The 20,678-nt window shown below is 42.3% G+C and overlaps 1 protein-coding gene across 1 annotated transcript; it reads right to left on the bottom strand.

Annotated features, from left to right (window-relative positions):
• Positions 1 to 8,464: 8,464 nt before the first annotated feature.
• On the bottom strand, positions 8,465 to 20,245 carry LOC130340149 (mannosyl-oligosaccharide 1,2-alpha-mannosidase IB-like; the record flags this gene model as incomplete). The annotated part of the gene is given in 5 exon segments (XM_056554126.1): positions 8,465 to 9,241; positions 17,756 to 17,871; positions 19,506 to 19,678; positions 19,802 to 20,021; positions 20,130 to 20,245. Coding segments are annotated over 5 exon segments (758 nt in total), but the record flags the coding sequence as incomplete, so codon positions are not given.
• Positions 20,246 to 20,678: the final 433 nt, after the last annotated feature.

The raw sequence follows: 20,678 nt of genomic DNA, 5'->3' as shown, positions 1-20,678 counted from the left end.
AAAAATATATAAATACTTAAAAAAATAAATGATATATACACAAACGTTATATGTGTGTATGTATAGGATTCTGGTGTGTGTGTGTGTGTATAGGATTCTGTTGTGTGTGTGTATGTATAGGATTCTGTTGTGTGTGTGTATAGGATTCTGTTGTGTGTGTGTGTATGTATAGGATTCTGTTGTGTGTGTGTGTATGTATAGGATTCTGTTGTGTGTGTGTGTGTATGTATAGGATTCTGTTGTGTGTGTGTGTGTATGTATAGGATTCTGTTGTGTGTGTGTGTGTATGTATAGGATTCTGTTGTGTGTGTGTGTGTATGTATAGGATTCTGTTGTGTGTGTGTGTATAGGATTCTGTTGTGTGTGTGTGTGTATAGGATTCTGTTGTGTGTGTGTATGTATAGGATTCTGTTGTGTGTGTGTATGTATAGGATTCTGTTGTGTGTGTGTATGTATAGGATTCTGTTGTGTGTGTGTATGTATAGGATTCTGTTGTGTGTGTGTATAGGATTCTGTTGTGTGTGTGTATGTATAGGATTCTGTTGTGTGTGTGTATAGGATTCTGTTGTGTGTGTGTGTGTATGTATAGGATTCTGTTGTGTGTGTGTATGTATAGGATTCTGTTGTGTGTATGTATAGGATTCTGTTGTGTGTGTGTATAGGATTCTGTTGTGTGTGTGTATGTATAGGATTCTGTTGTGTGTGTGTATGTATAGGATTCTGTTGTGTGTGTGTATAGGATTCTGTTGTGTGTGTGTATGTATAGGATTCTGTTGTGTGTGTGTATGTATAGGATTCTGTTGTGTGTGTGTATGTATAGGATTCTGTTGTGTGTATGTATAGGATTCTGTTGTGTGTATGTATAGGATTCTGTTGTGTGTGTATAGGATTCTGTTGTGTGTATGTATAGGATTCTGTTGTGTGTATGTATAGGATTCTGTTGTGTGTATGTATAGGATTCTGTTGTGTGTGTGTATGTATAGGATTCTGTTGTGTGTGTGTATGTATAGGATTCTGTTGTGTGTGTGTATGTATAGGATTCTGTTGTGTGTGTGTATGTATAGGATTCTGTTGTGTTTATGTATAGGATTCTGTTGTGTGTGTGTATGTATAGGATTCTGTTGTGTGTGTGTATGTATAGGATTCTGTTGTGTGTGTGTATAGGATTCTGTTGTGTGTGTGTATAGGATTCTGTTGTGTGTATGTATAGGATTCTGTTGTGTGTATGTATAGGATTCTGTTGTGTGTGTGTATGTATAGGATTCTGTTGTGTGTATGTATAGGATTCTGTTGTGTGTGTATGTATAGGATTCTGTTGTGTGTGTGTATGTATAGGATTCTGTTGTGTGTGTGTATGTATAGGATTCTGTTGTGTGTGTGTATGTATAGGATTCTGTTGTGTGTGTGTGTATTTATAGGATTCTGTTGTGTGTGTGTGCGTATAGGATTCTGTTGTGTGTGTGTGTATGTATAGGATTCTGTTGTGTGTGTGTGTATGTATAGGATTCTGTTGTGTGTGTGTATGTATAGGATTCTGTTGTGTGTGTGTATGTATAGGATTCTGTTGTGTGTGTGTATAGGATTCTGTTGTGTGTGTGTGTGTATGTATAGGATTCTGTTGTGTGTATGTATAGGATTCTGTTGTGTGTGTGTATGTATAGGATTCTGTTGTGTGTGTGTGTATTTATAGGATTCTGTTGTGTGTGTATAGGATTCTGTTGTGTGTGTGTGTATGTATAGGATTCTGTTGTGTGTGTGTATGTATAGGATTCTGTTGTGTGTGTATAGGATTCTGTTGTGTGTGTGTCTGTATGTATAGGATTCTGTTGTGTGTGTATGTATAGGATTCTGTTGTGTGTATGTATAGGATTCTGTTGTGTGTATGTATAGGATTCTGTTGTGTGTGTGTATGTATAGGATTCTGTTGTGTGTGTGTATGTATAGGATTCTGTTGTGTGTGTGTGTATTTATAGGATTCTGTTGTGTGTGTGTGTGTATAGGATTCTGTTGTGTGTGTGTATGTATAGGATTCTGTTGTGTGTGTGTATGTATAGGATTCTGTTGTGTGTGTATAGGATTCTGTTGTGTGTGTGTATAGGATTCTGTTGTGTGTGTGTATAGGATTCTGTTGTGTGTGTGTGTATTTATAGGATTCTGTTGTGTGTGTATAGGATTCTGTTGTGTGTGTGTATGTATAGGATTCTGTTGTGTGTGTGTATGTATAGGATTCTGTTGTGTGTGTGTATAGGATTCTGTTGTGTGTGTATGTATAGGATTCTGTTGTGTGTATGTATAGGATTCTGTTGTGTGTATGTATAGGATTCTGTTGTGTGTGTGTATAGGATTCTGTTGTGTGTGTATGTATAGGATTCTGTTGTGTGTGTGTATGTATAGGATTCTGTTGTGTGTGTGTATAGGATTCTGTTGTGTGTGTGTATAGGATTCTGTTGTGTGTATGTATAAGATTCTGTTGTGTGTATGTATAAGATTCTGTTGTGTGTATGTATAGGATTCTGTTGTGTGTGTATGTATAGGATTCTGTTGTGTGTGTGTATGTATAGGATTCTGTTGTGTGTATGTATAGGATTCTGTTGTGTGTATGTATAGGATTCTGTTGTGTGTGTATGTATAGGATTCTGTTGTGTGTGTATGTATAGGATTCCGTTGTGTGTATGTATAGGATTCCGTTGTGTGTATGTATAGGATTCCGTTGTGTGTATGTATAGGATTCTGTTGTGTGTATGTATAGGATTCTGTTGTGTGTATGTATAGGATTCTGTTGTGTGTGTGTGTGTATAGGATTCTGTTGTGTGTATGTATAGGATTCTGTTGTGTGTGTGTATAGGATTCTGTTGTGTGTATGTATAGGATTCTGTTGTGTGTGTGTATGTATAGGATTCTGTTGTATGTATGTATAGGATTCTGTTGTGTGTATGTATAGGATTCTGTTGTGTGTATGTATAGGATTCTGTTGTGTGTGTATGTATAGGATTCTGTTGTGTGTATGTATAGGATTCTGTTGTGTGTGTGTATGTATAGGATTCTGTTGTATGTATGTATAGGATTCTGTTGTGTGTATGTATAGGATTCTGTTGTGTGTATGTATAGGATTCTGTTGTGTGTGTGTGTATAGGATTCTGTTGTGTGTATGTATAGGATTCTGTTGTGTGTGTGTGTATAGGATTCTGTTGTGTGTATGTATAGGATTCTGTTGTGTGTATGTATAGGATTCTGTTGTGTGTATGTATAGGATTCTGTTGTGTGTGTGTATGTATAGGATTCTGTTGTGTGTGTGTATGTATAGGATTCTGTTGTGTGTGTGTATAGGATTCTGTTGTGTGTATGTATAGGATTCTGTTGTGTGTGTGTATGTATAGGATTCTGTTGTATGTATGTATAGGATTCTGTTGTGTGTATGTATAGGATTCTGTTGTGTGTATGTATAGGATTCTGTTGTGTGTGTATGTATAGGATTCTGTTGTGTGTATGTATAGGATTCTGTTGTGTGTGTGTATGTATAGGATTCTGTTGTGTGTATGTATAGGATTCTGTTGTGTGTGTGTGTATAGGATTCTGTTGTGTGTATGTATAGGATTCTGTTGTGTGTATGTATAGGATTCTGTTGTGTGTATGTATAGGATTCTGTTGTGTGTGTGTATGTATAGGATTCTGTTGTGTGTGTGTATGTATAGGATTCTGTTGTGTGTGTGTATAGGATTCTGTTGTGTGTATGTATAGGATTCTGTTGTGTGTGTGTATGTATAGGATTCTGTTGTATGTATGTATAGGATTCTGTTGTGTGTATGTATAGGATTCTGTTGTGTGTATGTATAGGATTCTGTTGTGTGTGTATGTATAGGATTCTGTTGTGTGTATGTATAGGATTCTGTTGTGTGTATGTATAGGATTCTGTTGTGTGTGTGTATGTATAGGATTCTGTTGTGTGTATGTATAGGATTCTGTTGTGTGTGTGTATGTATAGGATTCTGTTGTGTGTGTGTATGTATAGGATTCTGTTGTGTGTATGTATAGGATTCTGTTGTGTGTGTGTATGTATAGGATTCTGTTGTGTGTATGTATAGGATTCTGTTGTGTGTGTGTATAGGATTCTGTTGTGTGTGTGTTTGTATAGGATTCTGTTGTGTGTTTGTATAGGATTCTGTTGTGTGTTTGTATAGGATTCTGTTGTGTGTATGTATAGGATTCTGTTGTGTGTATGTATAGGATTCTGTTGTGTGTATGTATAGGATTCTGTTGTGTGTGTGTGTATGTATAGGATTCTGTTGTGTGTATAGGATTCTGTTGTGTGTGTGTATGTATAGGATTCTGTTGTGTGTATAGGATTCTGTTGTGTGTGTGTATAGGATTCTGTTGTGTGTGTGTGTGTATAGGATTCTGTTGTGTGTGTGTATGTATAGGATTCTGTTGTGTGTGTGTATGTATAGGATTCTGTTGTGTGTGTGTATAGGATTCTGTTGTGTGTATGTATAGGATTCTGTTGTGTGTATGTATAGGATTCTGTTGTGTGTATGTATAGGATTCTGTTGTGTGTGTGTATGTATAGGATTCTGTTGTCTGTATGTATAGGATTCTGTTGTGTGTGTATAGGATTCTGTTGTGTGTGTGTATGTATAGGATTCTGTTGTGTGTGTGTATGTATAGGATTCTGTTGTGTGTATGTATAGGATTCTGTTGTGTGTGTGTATGTATAGGATTCTGTTGTGTGTGTGTGTATTTATAGGATTCTGTTGTGTGTGTGTGCGTATAGGATTCTGTTGTGTGTGTGTGTATGTATAGGATTCTGTTGTGTGTGTGTATGTATAGGATTCTGTTGTGTGTGTGTATGTATAGGATTCTGTTGTGTGTGTGTATAGGATTCTGTTGTGTGTGTGTGTGTATGTATAGGATTCTGTTGTGTGTGTGTGTATAGGATTCTGTTGTGTGTATGTATAGGATTCTGTTGTGTGTGTGTATGTATAGGATTCTGTTGTGTGTGTGTGTATTTATAGGATTCTGTTGTGTGTGTATAGGATTCTGTTGTGTGTGTGTGTATGTATAGGATTCTGTTGTGTGTGTGTATGTATAGGATTCTGTTGTGTGTGTGTGTATTTATAGGATTCTGTTGTGTGTGTATAGGATTCTGTTGTGTGTGTGTGTGTATGTATAGGATTCTGTTGTGTGTGTGTGTATAGGATTCTGTTGTGTGTATGTATAGGATTCTGTTGTGTGTGTGTATGTATAGGATTCTGTTGTGTGTGTGTGTATTTATAGGATTCTGTTGTGTGTGTATAGGATTCTGTTGTGTGTGTGTGTATGTATAGGATTCTGTTGTGTGTGTGTATGTATAGGATTCTGTTGTGTGTGTGTGTATTTATAGGATTCTGTTGTGTGTGTATAGGATTCTGTTGTGTGTGTGTGTATGTATAGGATTCTGTTGTGTGTATGTATAGGATTCTGTTGTGTGTGTGTGTATTTATAGGATTCTGTTGTGTGTGTATAGGATTCTGTTGTGTGTGTGTGTATGTATAGGATTCTGTTGTGTGTGTGTATGTATAGGATTCTGTTGTGTGTGTGTATGTATAGGATTCTGTTGTGTGTATGTATAGGATTCTGTTGTGTGTGTGTGTATTTATAGGATTCTGTTGTGTGTGTGTGTGTATAGGATTCTGTTGTGTGTGTGTATGTATAGGATTCTGTTGTGTGTGTGTATGTATAGGATTCTGTTGTGTGTGTGTATAGGATTCTGTTGTGTGTGTGTATAGGATTCTGTTGTGTGTGTGTATAGGATTCTGTTGTGTGTGTGTGTATTTATAGGATTCTGTTGTGTGTGTATAGGATTCTGTTGTGTGTGTGTATGTATAGGATTCTGTTGTGTGTGTGTATGTATAGGATTCTGTTGTGTGTGTGTATAGGATTCTGTTGTGTGTGTATGTATAGGATTCTGTTGTGTGTATGTATAGGATTCTGTTGTGTGTATGTATAGGATTCTGTTGTGTGTATGTATAGGATTCTGTTGTGTGTATGTATAGGATTCTGTTGTGTGTGTGTATGTATAGGATTCTGTTGTGTGTGTGTATGTATAGGATTCTGTTGTGTGTGTGTATAGGATTCTGTTGTGTGTGTATGTATAGGATTCTGTTGTGTGTGTGTATGTATAGGATTCTGTTGTGTGTGTGTATAGGATTCTGTTGTGTGTATGTATAAGATTCTGTTGTGTGTATGTATAAGATTCTGTTGTGTGTATGTATAGGATTCTGTTGTGTGTGTGTATGTATAGGATTCTGTTGTGTGTGTGTATGTATAGGATTCTGTTGTGTGTATGTATAGGATTCTGTTGTGTGTATGTATAGGATTCTGTTGTGTGTGTATGTATAGGATTCTGTTGTGTGTGTATGTATAGGATTCCGTTGTGTGTATGTATAGGATTCCGTTGTGTGTATGTATAGGATTCCGTTGTGTGTATGTATAGGATTCTGTTGTGTGTATGTATAGGATTCTGTTGTGTGTGTGTATAGGATTCTGTTGTGTGTATGTATAGGATTCTGTTGTGTGTGTGTATGTATAGGATTCTGTTGTATGTATGTATAGGATTCTGTTGTGTGTATGTATAGGATTCTGTTGTCTGTATGTATAGGATTCTGTTGTGTGTGTGTGTGTATAGGATTCTGTTGTGTGTGTATGTATAGGATTCTGTTGTGTGTATGTATGTATAGGATTCTGTTGTGTGTATGTATAGGATTCTGTTGTGTGTGTATGTATAGGATTCTGTTGTGTGTGTGTATGTATAGGATTCTGTTGTGTGTGTATGTATAGGATTCTGTTGTGTGTATGTATAGGATTCTGTTGTGTGTGTGTATGTATAGGATTCTGTTGTGTGTATGTATGTATAGGATTCTGTTGTGTGTATGTATAGGATTCTGTTTGTGTGTATGTATAGGATTCTGTTGTGTGTGTGTGTATAAGATTCTGTTGTGTGTGTGTATGTATAGGATTCTGTTGTGTGTGTTTATGTATAGGATTCTGTTGTGTGTGTGTGTATAGGATTCTGTTGTGTGTATGTATAGGATTCTGTTGTGTGTATGTATAGGATTCTGTTGTGTGTATGTATAGGATTCTGTTGTGTGTGTGTGTATAGGATTCTGTTGTGTGTATGTATAGGATTCTGTTGTGGTGTATGTATAGGATTCTGTTGTGTGTGTGTATGTATAGGATTCTGTTGTGTGTGTGTATGTATAGGATTCTGTTGTGTGTATGTATAGGATTCTGTTGTGTGTATGTATAAGATTCTGTTGTGTGTGTGTATAGGATTCTGTTGTGTGTATGTATAGGATTCTGTTGTGTGTATGTATAGGATTCTGTTGTGTGTGTGTATAGGATTCTGTTGTGTGTGTGTATAGGATTCTGTTGTGTGTATGTATAGGATTCTGTTGTGTGTGTGTGTGTGTGTATAGGATTCTGTTGTGTGTGTGTATGTATAGGATTCTGTTGTGTGTGTGTATGTATAGGATTCTGTTGTGTGTGTGTATGTATAGGATTCTGTTGTGTGTATGTATAGGATTCTGTTGTGTGTATGTATAGGATTCTGTTGTGTGTATGTATAGGATTCTGTTGTGTGTATGTATAGGATTCTGTTGTGTGTATGTATAGGATTCTGTTGTGTGTGTATGTATAGGATTCTGTTGTGTGTGTATGTATAGGATTCTGTTGTGTGTATGTATAGGATTCTGTTGTGTGTATGTATAGGATTCTGTTGTGTGTATGTATAGGATTCTGTTGTGTGTTTGTATAGGATTCTGTTGTGTGTGTGTATAGGATTCTGTTGTGTGTATGTATAGGATTCTGTTGTGTGTATAGGATTCTGTTGTGTGTGTGTGTATAGGATTCTGTTGTGTGTGTGTATGTATAGGATTCTGTTGTGTGTATGTATAGGATTCTGTTGTGTGTATGTATAGGATTCTGTTGTGTGTGTATGTATAGGATTCTGTTGTGTGTATGTATAGGATTCTGTTGTGTGTATGCAGCTCAATTCCTTATCTTTGTGTCTCCATAGTAACAGACTACAAACAATCCTTGTGTAGTCTGATCCTGCGTTATTCTCGTAAGATACAAGAAGCTGGTAACAACAACAACAACAAACAAACAACGCATGACTGCAGGATCAGACTACACAAGTTGTGTTTGTAGTCTGTTACTATGGAGACACATGGGTCTGCATTGGAGCTGTTCATACAATAACTACTCTTGTTGCAAAACTACAACTCCCAGCATGCTGCCTGGACAGCTGGTAGAACACTGACCTACGACCACCTCATTGACAGCGATAATCCTGCAATTGTGATGTATATATCATCGTTTCTCTCCCCTCCCATTGGCTGGTTGGGGGATGGGATGAGGTGTCAAACTCACCGAGGGGCCACCCAGATTCACAGTGGCCCCTAAGCTGCAGGAATGAGCCACAGTGCCGTGTATGTACAATGTCTTTAATCTCCTGCTTGTTGTGTTGCTCATGCCGCTAAAACCCCAAAAAAGTTAAATTAAAGGGGGAGCTGGGAACCCTGGGGAGCAGGGTAGGAGGAGGAGGGAACAGGTTGACATAGACCCCTCCCCCCAACTGGTAATGTTCCCGACATGAAGAATTGTCCTTAGCTTTCCGGTCACTGCCAGAGGGGGGCGCTGTGGCGTGCTCTTCTCAGTTGCCGCCGGGACAGACGTAAACTTTGGCAAGACGCAGGATAAAAACCAGACAGTGCAAATCTGCTGCAAAGTGCAGCTAAAACATCTCGTCCTGAAACTATCTCCGCACCCCCCCCCCCCCCCCATAAAAGCCCCAACCCTGGATTTTTGGCCCCGTAGTATACCCCCATCCCCCCTGCAGTAGCAGCCTGGTCAAGCAGAGCAGTTTGGTCGGTGATCGGCCTCCTTCCTTCTGTCCAACATCGCTGGCGGCAAACGGAGGCAACAGAGAAAAAAAATTAAAAGAAAAAACATAAAATAAATGAAGGTTAATGGAATTGTGCCCAGGAACGAGGAATCGACCCCAGTCCTGTAAAAGAGGGCGTCCTGAAAAGCCCCCCTGCAGTCTGAAGAAGTGGTCCCAGGATGATGGTCCTATCGTGCCACATGGTTCCCGGGCAGCGTGCTATTGGCCATGCGGATGACCGGTAAGGGGTGCGCCTCCGTGTTGAACACCCAGTTGTCCAATGGTAGAAGGTCGTCACTGGAGAAAAGCAGATACAGGTACCTGGGGGGGAGGGGAGAGAGTTAATACAATGATGTACAGAGGGGGAAGGAGAGGGTTAATACCCTGACGGAGGAAGGGGGGAGGGGCTGCACATCCGAGGAAAGGATGAGGCCTTCGCATAAGGGTCACTACTGCTCGAGAGAGAGTGAGAGTGTGAGAGAGTGAGAGATGGTGCAGGGAGGTATATACACAGAATGGCCACTTTAACACAGCCCCCCATCTAGAAGATTCCTCTTAGATGAAAGTCCTGCTCTGAACAGCCCCGTTTTACCTCATACAGAGACGGTGGAGAAAGTGATCCTATCCCTGCCAACGGCTGTCCGGGCATGCTGGGAGTTGAAGTTTTGCAACATCTGGAAGGCCAAAGTTTAAGACCACTGTGTCTAGTTGACAGGGATAGGATCACTTTCTCCACCATAAGATGAAAGTCCTGATTTGCTCTGAACAGCCCCGTTTTACCTCATCCAGAGACGTAGTTCTCACTATTAGATGAAAGTCCTGATTTGCTCTGAACAGCCCCGTTTTACCTCATCCAGAGACGTAGTTCTCACTATTAGATGAAAGTCCTGATTTGCTCTGAACAGCCCCGTTTTACCTCATGCAGAGATGTCTATAGGATCAAGAACTGGGAACTGTAAAGATCAGGAGACCAAGGAGAATTCACTGTCATATACTGGAGCAGGTCAATGACTATATGACCCTTGTGGACGGTGTGTTGTCCTGTTGACAATCTCCTTTTGCCATAGGGGAAACAGCCAGCATGGGAGGGATGAACTTTGTCACCACCGTGCTTGGATAAACTCTACTGAAACATGTCCTGGTCAGATAGATCCAGATCTCTGTGGAGAAACATGACCATGATCTGGATCCATCTGACCAGGCCATGTTTCTCTATATAGATCTGGATCCATCTGACCAAGCCATGTTTCTCCATAGAGATCTGGATCCATCTGACCAGGACATGTTTCTCTATAGAGATCTGGATCCATCTGACCAGGCCATGTTTCTCTATAGAGATCTGGATCCATCTGACCAGGCCATGTTTCTCTATAGAGATCTGGATCCATCTGACCAGGCCATGTTTCTCTATAGAGATCTGGATCCATCTGACCAGGCCATGTTTCTCTATAGAGATCTGGATCCATCTGACCAGGCCATGTTTCTCTATAGAGATCTGGATCCATCTGACCAGGCCATGTTTCTCTATAGAGATCTGGATCCATCTGACCAGGCCATGTTTCTCCACAGGGATCTGGATCCATCTGACCAGGCCATGTTTCTCTATAGAGATCTGGATCCATCTGACCAGGTCATGTTTCTCCATAGAGATCTGGATCCATCTGACCAGGACATGTTTCTCTATAGAGATCTGGATCCATCTGACCAGGACATGTTTCTCTATAGAGATCTGGATCCATCTGACCAGGACATGTTTCTCTATAGAGATCTGGATCCATCTGACCAGGACATGTTTCTCTATAGAGATCTGGATCCATCTGACCAGGACATGTTTCTCTATAGAGATCTGGATCCATCTGACCAGGCCATGTTCCTTCATAGAGATCTGGATCCATCTGACCAGGACATGTTTCTCTATAGAGATCTGGATCCATCTGACCAGGACATGTTTCTCTATAGAGATCTGGATCCATCTGACCAGGACATGTTTCTGTATAGAGATCTGGATCCATCTGACCAGGCCATGTTTCTCTATAGTGATCTGGATCCATCTGACCAGGCCATGTTTCTCTATAGAGATCTGGATCCATCTGACCAGGCCATGTTTCTCTATAGAGATCTGGATCCATCTGACCAGGCCATGTTTCTCTATAGAGATCTGGATCCATCTGACCAGGCCATGTTTCTCTATAGAGATCTGGATCCATCTGACCAGGTCATGTTTCTCCATAGAGATCTGGATCCATCTGACCAGAACATGTTTCTCTATAGAGATCTGGATCCCTCTGACCAGGCGATGTTTCCCTACAGAGATCTGGATCCATCTGACCAGAACATGTTTCTCTATAGAGATCTGGATCCATCTGACCAGGACATGTTTCCCTACAGAGATCTGGATCCATCTGACCAGAACATGTTTCTCTATAGAGATCTGGATCCATCTGACCAGGACATGTTTCCCTACAGAGATCTGGATCCATCTGACCAGGACATGTTTCTCTATAGAGATCTGGATCCATCTGACCAGGACATGTTTCTCTACAGAGATCTGGATCCATCTGACCAGGACATGTTTCTCTATAGAGATCTGGATCCATCTGACCAGGTCATGTTTCTCTATAGAGATCTGGATCCATCTGACCAGGCCATATTTATCTATAGAGATCTGGATCCATCTGACCAGGACATGTTTCTCTATAGAGATCTGGATCCATCTGACCAGGACATGTTTCTCTATAGAGATCTGGATCCATCTGACCAGGTCATGTTTCTCTATAGAGATCTGGATCCATCTGACCAGGCCATATTTATCTATAGAGATCTGGATCCATCTGACCAGGACATGTTTCTCTATATAGATCTGGATACATCTGACCAGGCCATGTTTCTCTATAGATCTGGATCCATCTGACCAGGCCATGTTTCTCAATAGAGATCTGGATCCATCTGACCAGGCCATGTTTCTCTATAGAGATCTGGATCCATCTGACCAGGCCATGTTTCTCCATAGAGATCTGGATCCATCTGACCAGGCCATGTTTCTCTATAGAGATCTGGATCCATCTGACCAGGTCATGTTTCTCTATAGAGATCTGGATCCATCTGACCAGGCCATATTTATCTATAGAGATCTGGATCCATCTGACCAGGACATGTTTCTCTATATAGATCTGGATACATCTGACCAGGCCATGTTTCTCTATAGATCTGGATCCATCTGACCAGGCCATGTTTCTCAATAGAGATCTGGATCCATCTGACCAGGCCATGTTTCTCTATAGAGATCTGGATCCATCTGACCAGGCCATGTTTCTCTATAGAGATCTGGATCCATCTGACCAGGCCATGTTTCTCCATAGAGATCTGGATCCATCTGACCAGAACATGTTTCTCTATAGAGATCTGGATCTCTCTGACCAGGCGATGTTTCCCTACAGAGATCTGGATCCATCTGACCAGAACATGTTTCTCTATAGAGATCTGGATCCATCTGACCAGGACATGTTTCCCTACAGAGATCTGGATCCATCTGACCAGAACATGTTTCTCTATAGAGATCTGGATCCATCTGACCAGGACATGTTTCCCTACAGAGATCTGGATCCATCTGACCAGGACATGTTTCTCTATAGAGATCTGGATCCATCTGACCAGGACATGTTTCTCTACAGAGATCTGGATCCATCTGACCAGGACATGTTTCTCTATAGAGATCTGGATCCATCTGACCAGGTCATGTTTCTCTATAGATATCTGGATCCATCTGACCAGGCCATATTTATCTATAGAGATCTGGATCCATCTGACCAGGTCATGTTTCTCTATAGAGATCTGGATCCATCTGACCAGGACATGTTTCTCTATATAGATCTGGATCCATCTGACCAGGCCATATTTATCTATAGAGATCTGGATCCATCTGACCAGGACATGTTTCTCTATATAGATCTGGATCCATCTGACCAGGACATGTTTCTCTATAGATCTGGATCCATCTGACCAGGCCATGTTTCTCAATAGAGATCTGGATCCATCTGACCAGGCCATGTTTCTCTATAGAGATCTGGATCCATCTGACCAGGCCATGTTTCTCTATAGAGATCTGGATCCATCTGACCAGGCCATGTTTCTCCATAGAGATCTGGATCCATCTGACCAGGCCATGTTTCTCCATAGAGATCTGGATCCATCTGACCAGGCCATGTTTCTCTATAGAGATCTGGATCCATCTGACCAGGCCATATTTATCTATAGAGATCTGGATCCATCTGACCAGGCCATGTTTCTCTATATAGATCTGGATCCATCTGACCAGGCCATGTTTCTCTATAGATCTGGATCCATCTGACCAGGCCATGTTTCTCAATAGAGATCTGGATCCATCTGACCAGGCCATGTTTCTCTATAGAGATCTGGATCCATCTGACCAGGCCATGTTTCTCTATAGAGATCTGGATCCATCTGACCAGGCCATGTTTCTCCATAGAGATCTGGATCCATCTGACCAGAACATGTTTCTCTATAGAGATCTGGATCTCTCTGACCAGGCGATGTTTCCCTACAGAGATCTGGATCCATCTGACCAGAACATGTTTCTCTATAGAGATCTGGATCCATCTGACCAGAACATGTTTCTCTATAGAGATCTGGATCCATCTGACCAGGCCATGTTCCTTCATAGAGATCTGGATCCATCTGACCAGGACATGTTTCTCTATAGAGATCTGGATCCATCTGACCAGGACATGTTTCTCTATAGAGATCTGGATCCATCTGACCAGGCCATGTTTCTCTATAGATCTGGATCCATCTGACCAGGCCATGTTTCTCTATAGAGATCTGGATCCATCTGACCAGGCCATGTTTCTCCATAGAGATCTGGATCCATCTGACCAGAACATGTTTCTCTATAGAGATCTGGATCTCTCTGACCAGGCGATGTTTCCCTACAGAGATCTGGATCTCTCTGACCAGGCGATGTTTCCCTACAGAGATCTGGATCCATCTGACCAGAACATGTTTCCCTACAGAGATCTGGATCCATCTGACCAGAACATGTTTCTCTATAGAGATCTGGATCCATCTGACCAGGACATGTTTCCCTACAGAGATCTGGATCCATCTGACCAGGACATGTTTCTCTATAAAGATCTGGATCCATCTGACCAGGACATGTTTCTCTACAGAGATCTGGATCCATCTGACCAGGACATGTTTCTCTATAGAGATCTGGATCCATCTGACCAGGTCATGTTTCTCTATAGAGATCTGGATCCATCTGACCAGGCCATATTTATCTATAGAGATCTGGATCCATCTGACCAGGTCATGTTTCTCTATAGAGATCTGGATCCATCTGACCAGGCCATATTTATCTATAGAGATCTGGATCCATCTGACCAGGACATGTTTCTCTATATAGATCTGGATACATCTGACCAGGCCATGTTTCTCTATAGATCTGGATCCATCTGACCAGGCCATGTTTCTCAATAGAGATCTGGATCCATCTGACCAGGCCATGTTTCTCTATAGAGATCTGGATCCATCTGACCAGGCCATGTTTCTCTATAGAGATCTGGATCCATCTGACCAGGCCATGTTTCTCTATAGAGATCTGGATCCATCTGACCAGGCCATGTTTCTCTATAGATCTGGATCCATCTGACCAGGCCATGTTTCTCTATAGAGATCTGGATCCATCTGACCAGGACATGTTTCTCTATAGAGATCTGGATCCATCTGACCAGGCCATGTTTCTCCATAGAGATCTGGATCCATCTGACCAGGCCATGTTTCTCTATAGAGATCTGGATCCATCTGACCAGGTCTTGTTTCTCTATAGAGATCTGGATCCATCTGACCAGGCCATATTTATCTATAGAGATCTGGATCCATCTGACCAGGACATGTTTCTCTATATAGATCTGGATACATCTGACCAGGCCATGTTTCTCTATAGATCTGGATCCATCTGACCAGGCCATGTTTCTCAATAGAGATCTGGATCCATCTGACCAGGCCATGTTTCTCTATAGAGATCTGGATCCATCTGACCAGGCCATGTTTCTCTATAGAGATCTGGATCCATCTGACCAGGCCATGTTTCTAAATAGAGATCTGGATCCATCTGACCAGGCCATGTTCCTTCATAGAGATCTGGATCCATCTGACCAGGACATGTTTCTCTATAGAGATCTGGATCCATCTGACCAGGACATGTTTCTCTATAGAGATCTGGATCCATCTGACCAGGCCATGTTTCTCTATAGATCTGGATCCATCTGACCAGGCCATGTTTCTCAATAGAGATCTGGATCCATCTGACCAGTCCATGTTTCTCTATATAGATCTGGATCCATCTGACCAGGACATGTTTTTCTATAGATCTGGATCCATATGACCAGGACATGTTTCTCCACAGAGATCTGGATCCATCTGACCAGGCCATGTTTCTCTATAGAGATCTAGATCCATCTGACCAGGACATGTTTCTCTATATAGATCTGGATCCATCTGACCAGGCCATGTTTCTCTATATAGATCTGGATCCATCTGACCAGGCCATGTTTCTCTATGGAGATCTGGATCCATCTGACCAGGACATGTTTCTCTATAGAGATCTGGTTCCATCTGACCAGGACATGTTTCTCCATAGAGATCTGGATCCATCTGACCAGGACATGTTTCTCTATAGAGATCTGGATCCATCTGACCAGGCCATGTTTCTCCATAGAGATCTGGATCCATCTGACCAGAACATGTTTCTCTATAGATCTGGATCCATCTGACCAGGCCATGTTTCTCTATATAGATCTGGATCCATCTGACCATACCATGTTTCTCTATATAGATCTGGATCCATCTGACCAGGACATGTTTCTCTATAGATCTGGGTCCATCTGACCAGGACATGTTTCTCTATAGAGATCTGAATCCATCTGACCAGGCCATGTTTCTCCATAGAGATCTGGATCCATCTGACCAGGACATGTTTCTCTAGAGATGTAAACCCTGGATTTTCCATGTAATGTGGATTCACACAGGTTAGTGGGATCTAATCTGGGGCCATTCTGTGTATGTTGCGCCTGTATATAGCTGTACATATATACTACATATAAATCCTACAGAAGGAGCGGCACTCCACCATTCCAATGGTGTGAAGAAGTGAGGCGTTTATTCACTTATTTACATACAGCAACGTTTCGGCTCCAGACTTCCGCCTTTTTCAGGAATGCTCTGTGGAGGCCACTTCTTCTGTAGGATTTATTGCTCGACTCTGGATCATAGGTCGGATCCCGGAGCTGTGCACCCATTGTGGATTAAGAATCCCATTTTGGACTAGAAGTCTTCTACACGTTGCTCCTCCATTTCTCTATTTTTCTAGACCAGAGGTCTCCAACCTGCGGACCTCCAGATGTTGCAAAACTACAACTCCCAGCATGCCCGGACAGCCAACGGCTGTCCGGGCATGCTGGGAGTTGTAGTTTTGCAACATCTGGAGGTCCGCAGGTTGGAGACCACTGTTCTAGACTTTACATTACATACAGTTAAAACCAGAAGTTTACATACACTACATAAAAAGACACATATGATGTTTTTCTCATTAAAATTTGTCAAATGTCAGAATAATGATAGAGAGAATTTTTTAAGGCATTTTATTACTTTCTGCAAAGTCAAAAGTTTACATACATTTCCTTAGTATTCGGTAGCTTTGCCCTTACAGTGTATGACTTGGGTCAATGGTTTTGGATCCTTCCACATGTATCTCTCTCAATAGTTGGTAGGAATCCTGGCCCATTGCTCCAGACAGAACTGGTGTAACTGAGCCATGTTTGTAGGTCGTCTTGCTTGCACCCGCCTTTTCAGCTTTGCCCATAAATTTTCAATAGGATTGAGATCAGGGCTTTGTGATGGCCGCTCCAAAACATTGACTTTGTTATCCTTAAAAGGGGTACTCCGCCCCTAGACATCTTATCCCCAATGCAAAGGATAGGGGGATAAGATGTCCGATCACGGAGGTCCCTCCACTGGGGACCCCCACGATCTCCCTGCTTAGTTTAGAGCATAGGGTGCAGCACCAGAGCCTCGTGACGTCACGGCCGTGCCCCGTCATTCAAGTCTATGGAAAGGGGCGTGACGGATGTCATGCCCCCTTCCATAGACTTGCATTGAGGGGGGCGGTGACCATGACGTCCCGAGGCTTCGCCAGTCATCCGGCACAAAGTGAAGTTCGCTCTGTGCACCGGATGTCTGGGGTGCTGCAGGGGTCCCCCCGCGATCAGCCATCTTATCCTTTGGTGTCTAGGAGCGGAGTACCCCTTTAAAGCCATAGTAATCCTAGTGTTTGTAAAACTTTTGACTTTGCAGAAAGTAATAAAAATGCCTTAAAAAATTCTCTCCCTTATTATCCTGGCATTTGGGAAATATAAATAATTTTGGTAATCCTAATTTACCTAAAACGGGTGAGGTTTATTCCGATTTCATGTCGGATAGTGGGAAAAACATCATATGTGTCTTTTTATATAGATCATATAACATTATAGTGTATGTAAACTTCTAATTTCAACTGTATAAACCAGTGTTTCCCAACCAGTGTGCCTCCAGCTGTTGCAAAACTATAACTCCCAGCATGCCCGGACAGCCTTCGGCTGTCCGGGCATGCTGGGAGTTATAGTTTCGCAACAGCTGGAGGCACACTGGTTGGGAAACACTGGTATATACTGTATGACTGATGAGGGTCCCGTCTGGTCTATACAGTAGAGATAGTATAAATATCTATTTCTCTTTGGCCGTCACCAGTCCCGGACCCTGATCTACAGACAATTAACTTACTTCAGCGTCTCGGCCAGGAAGAAGCTCTGCTGGACGTCATCGTACGCGGGTGCAGACGAGTACACGTCCTTCAGACCTGAGAAGCCGCCGCTCACTCTGCAGTACTTATCAATGGCCTGTAGAGGGAGACAAAGCCACAACTGACTTAGGTCGGGTTCACACCACGTTTTTTGCAATGCAGTTTCCGGTTTTTGATAAAAAACGGATTAATCAAAACCGGACTAAACTGTATCAAAACGTGTGTACAAACTTTATTAAAAGGGGTACTCCGGTGGAAAACATTTTATTTTTATTTTTTTTAAATCAACTGTTACCAAAAAGTTTAAAAAACAGATTTGTAAATTACTTCTATGAAAAAAATCTTTACCCTTCCAGTATTTATTAGCAGCTGTATGCTACAGAGGAAATTCTATTATTTTTTTTATTTCTTTTTTGTCTTGACCACAGTGCTCTCTGCTGACACCTGATGCCCGTATCAGGAACTGTCCAGAGCAGGAGAAAACCCTCATAGTAAACCTATGGACAGTTCCTGATACGGACAGAGGTGTCAGCAGAGAGCACTGTGGACATGACAAAAAAGAAAAAAAAAAAAAAGAAAGAATTTCCTCTGTAGCATACAGCTGCTAATACGTACTGAAAGGATTAAAGGGGTTATCCAGGAAAAAACTTTGTTATATATATATATATATATATATATCTCAACTGGCTCCAGAAAGTTAAACAGATTTGTAAATTACTTCTATTAAAAAATCTTAATCCTTTCAGTACTTATGAGCTTCTGAAGTTGAGTTGTTCTTTTCTGTCTAAGTGCTCTCTGATGACACGTGTCTCGGGAACCGCCCAGTTTAGAAGAAAATCCCCATAGCAAACCTCTTCTAAACTGGGCGTTTCCCGAGACACGTGTCATCAGAGAGCACTTAGACAGAAAAGAACAACCTTAACTTCAGAAGCTCATAAGTACTGAAAGGATTAAGGTTTTTTTTAATAGAAGTAATTTACAAATCTGTTTAACTTTCTGGCACCAGTTCATTTAAAAAAAAAAAAAAAAGTTTTCCCCCCAGAGTACCCCTTCAACCCGTATACGATTCGAAAAAATAATGTCCGGTTGCATCCATTTTTAAGAAAAAAAAAAAAAACGTATACATTTTTAACTTTTCACTCCATTATGAATAAAGTTTCACTTGTTTGATTGAAATTCCAAGGTAAAAAACTTTGAGTAAAAAAAAACGTATGGTGCAAACCAGGTGGAACCGTACGCACATACGGTTCTGTACGGTTCCCATTGACTCCCATGTTTAAAAAAAACATATACGGTTTCCATACGATTTTTCACCCGGACCAAAAACCGTGGTAGGCTAAGGTTTTGGGTACGGGAAAAAAAACTGACAAAACCGTACAAGATGCAAAACGGACACAACCTGATGCATCATTTGGCGTACGGTTTTAAATGGCGAGTCAATGCATACGGTTTTCAATACGGTTCCATACGGTTTGCAATACGGTTCCATACGGTTTTCAATACGGTTCCATACGGTTTTCAATACGGTTCCATACGGTTTTCAATACAGTTCCATACGGTTTTCAATACGGTTCCATACGGTTTTCAATACGGTTCCATACGGTTTTCAATACGGTTCCATACGGTTTTCAATACGGTTCCATACGGTATTGCACAAACGTGGTGTGAACCCGGCCTTAGCATGGATAAGAAGAACAGCGCGACAGATGGAGAACGGAGCGCAGGACTCACCTGAGCAGCTTCCCAGCCCCAGTTGCGGTATTTGGGGTCGTGGGTGAAGCGCCACATGTACCAGTAGGTCTCTATCACCTCCGGTCTCAGGATGTAGTATTTCTCGTTCTGACGTACGGCTACGGCTTCGGCGCCACCGTCAAACTTAAACGCTTCAGGGCCGAGCTTCAGCACTGAGAAAATCAACAAGACCAAAAGTGAGTGTGAGGGATGAGGTGAGGAGCGCCCACTAGTGGTGAGCATAGAGAGGGCCGTCCCCTGGCATTGTCCCCTCCCCCTTATACCCCGGTAATCACCTGTCCGGTCGTAGGACTCATGACATGTGTGGGCGATCTCGGCGCCCAGCTGAAGGTAATGTCCGGCTTTGTCCTCCGGGGACCCATCTGCCCCGAGGGCCAACATGCCCCCTGCAAAACAGGTCAGATGCCCCATTTTCCTTTCCAGGTGACCGTTCTTCCACTCCCCAATGAAGGTCAGGCCGCCATTAGACTTCCGGATGAGATGCTTCTCAATGGCCTAGAAGAGACGAGAATAATACCGCACCATACATCATGACGATATAGTAAACATGGCTGCACGGCACCACATAGGGGGGGTGTTCACACTGCGGTGTAATGTACTCACTTCTATAGCATTGTCATACATGTTCCGGGCCTCAGTGTCAGTCCGGTCCGACACCAACCAGGCCTTCAGGAGATACTCGTAAAAACTGTCTCCCAATCCTCCCACTGATGTGTGGTCTGAAAGAACAGGAAGGGTTAATAGAAGTCATCCTCCGACACATGGGTCATCCTCACACCCCCCTCCTGTACACGGGTCATCCTCACCCCCCCCCCCCTCCTGTACACGGGTCATCCTCACACACCCCTCCTGTACACGGGTCATCCTCACACCCCCCTCCTGTACACGGGTCATCCTCACACCCCCCTCCTGTACACGGGTCATCCTCATCCAACCCCCCCCCCCTCCTGTATGCGGGTCATCCTCACCCCCCCCCCTCCTGTACGCGGGTCATCCTCACACACCCCTCCTGTACACGGGTCATCCTCACACCCCTCCTGTATGCGGGTCATCCTCACCCCCCCCCCCCTGTACACGGGTCATCCTCACACCCCCCTCCTGTACGCGGGTCATCCTCACACCCCCCTCCTGTACACGGGTCATCCTCACACC

Source organism: Hyla sarda, unplaced genomic scaffold (assembly GCF_029499605.1).
Source record: "Hyla sarda isolate aHylSar1 unplaced genomic scaffold, aHylSar1.hap1 scaffold_569, whole genome shotgun sequence".
Lineage (NCBI taxonomy): Eukaryota > Metazoa > Chordata > Amphibia > Anura > Hylidae > Hyla > Hyla sarda.
Note: the sequence above shows the minus strand (reverse complement) of the source record. Positions and strands in the feature narration are given on the sequence as shown.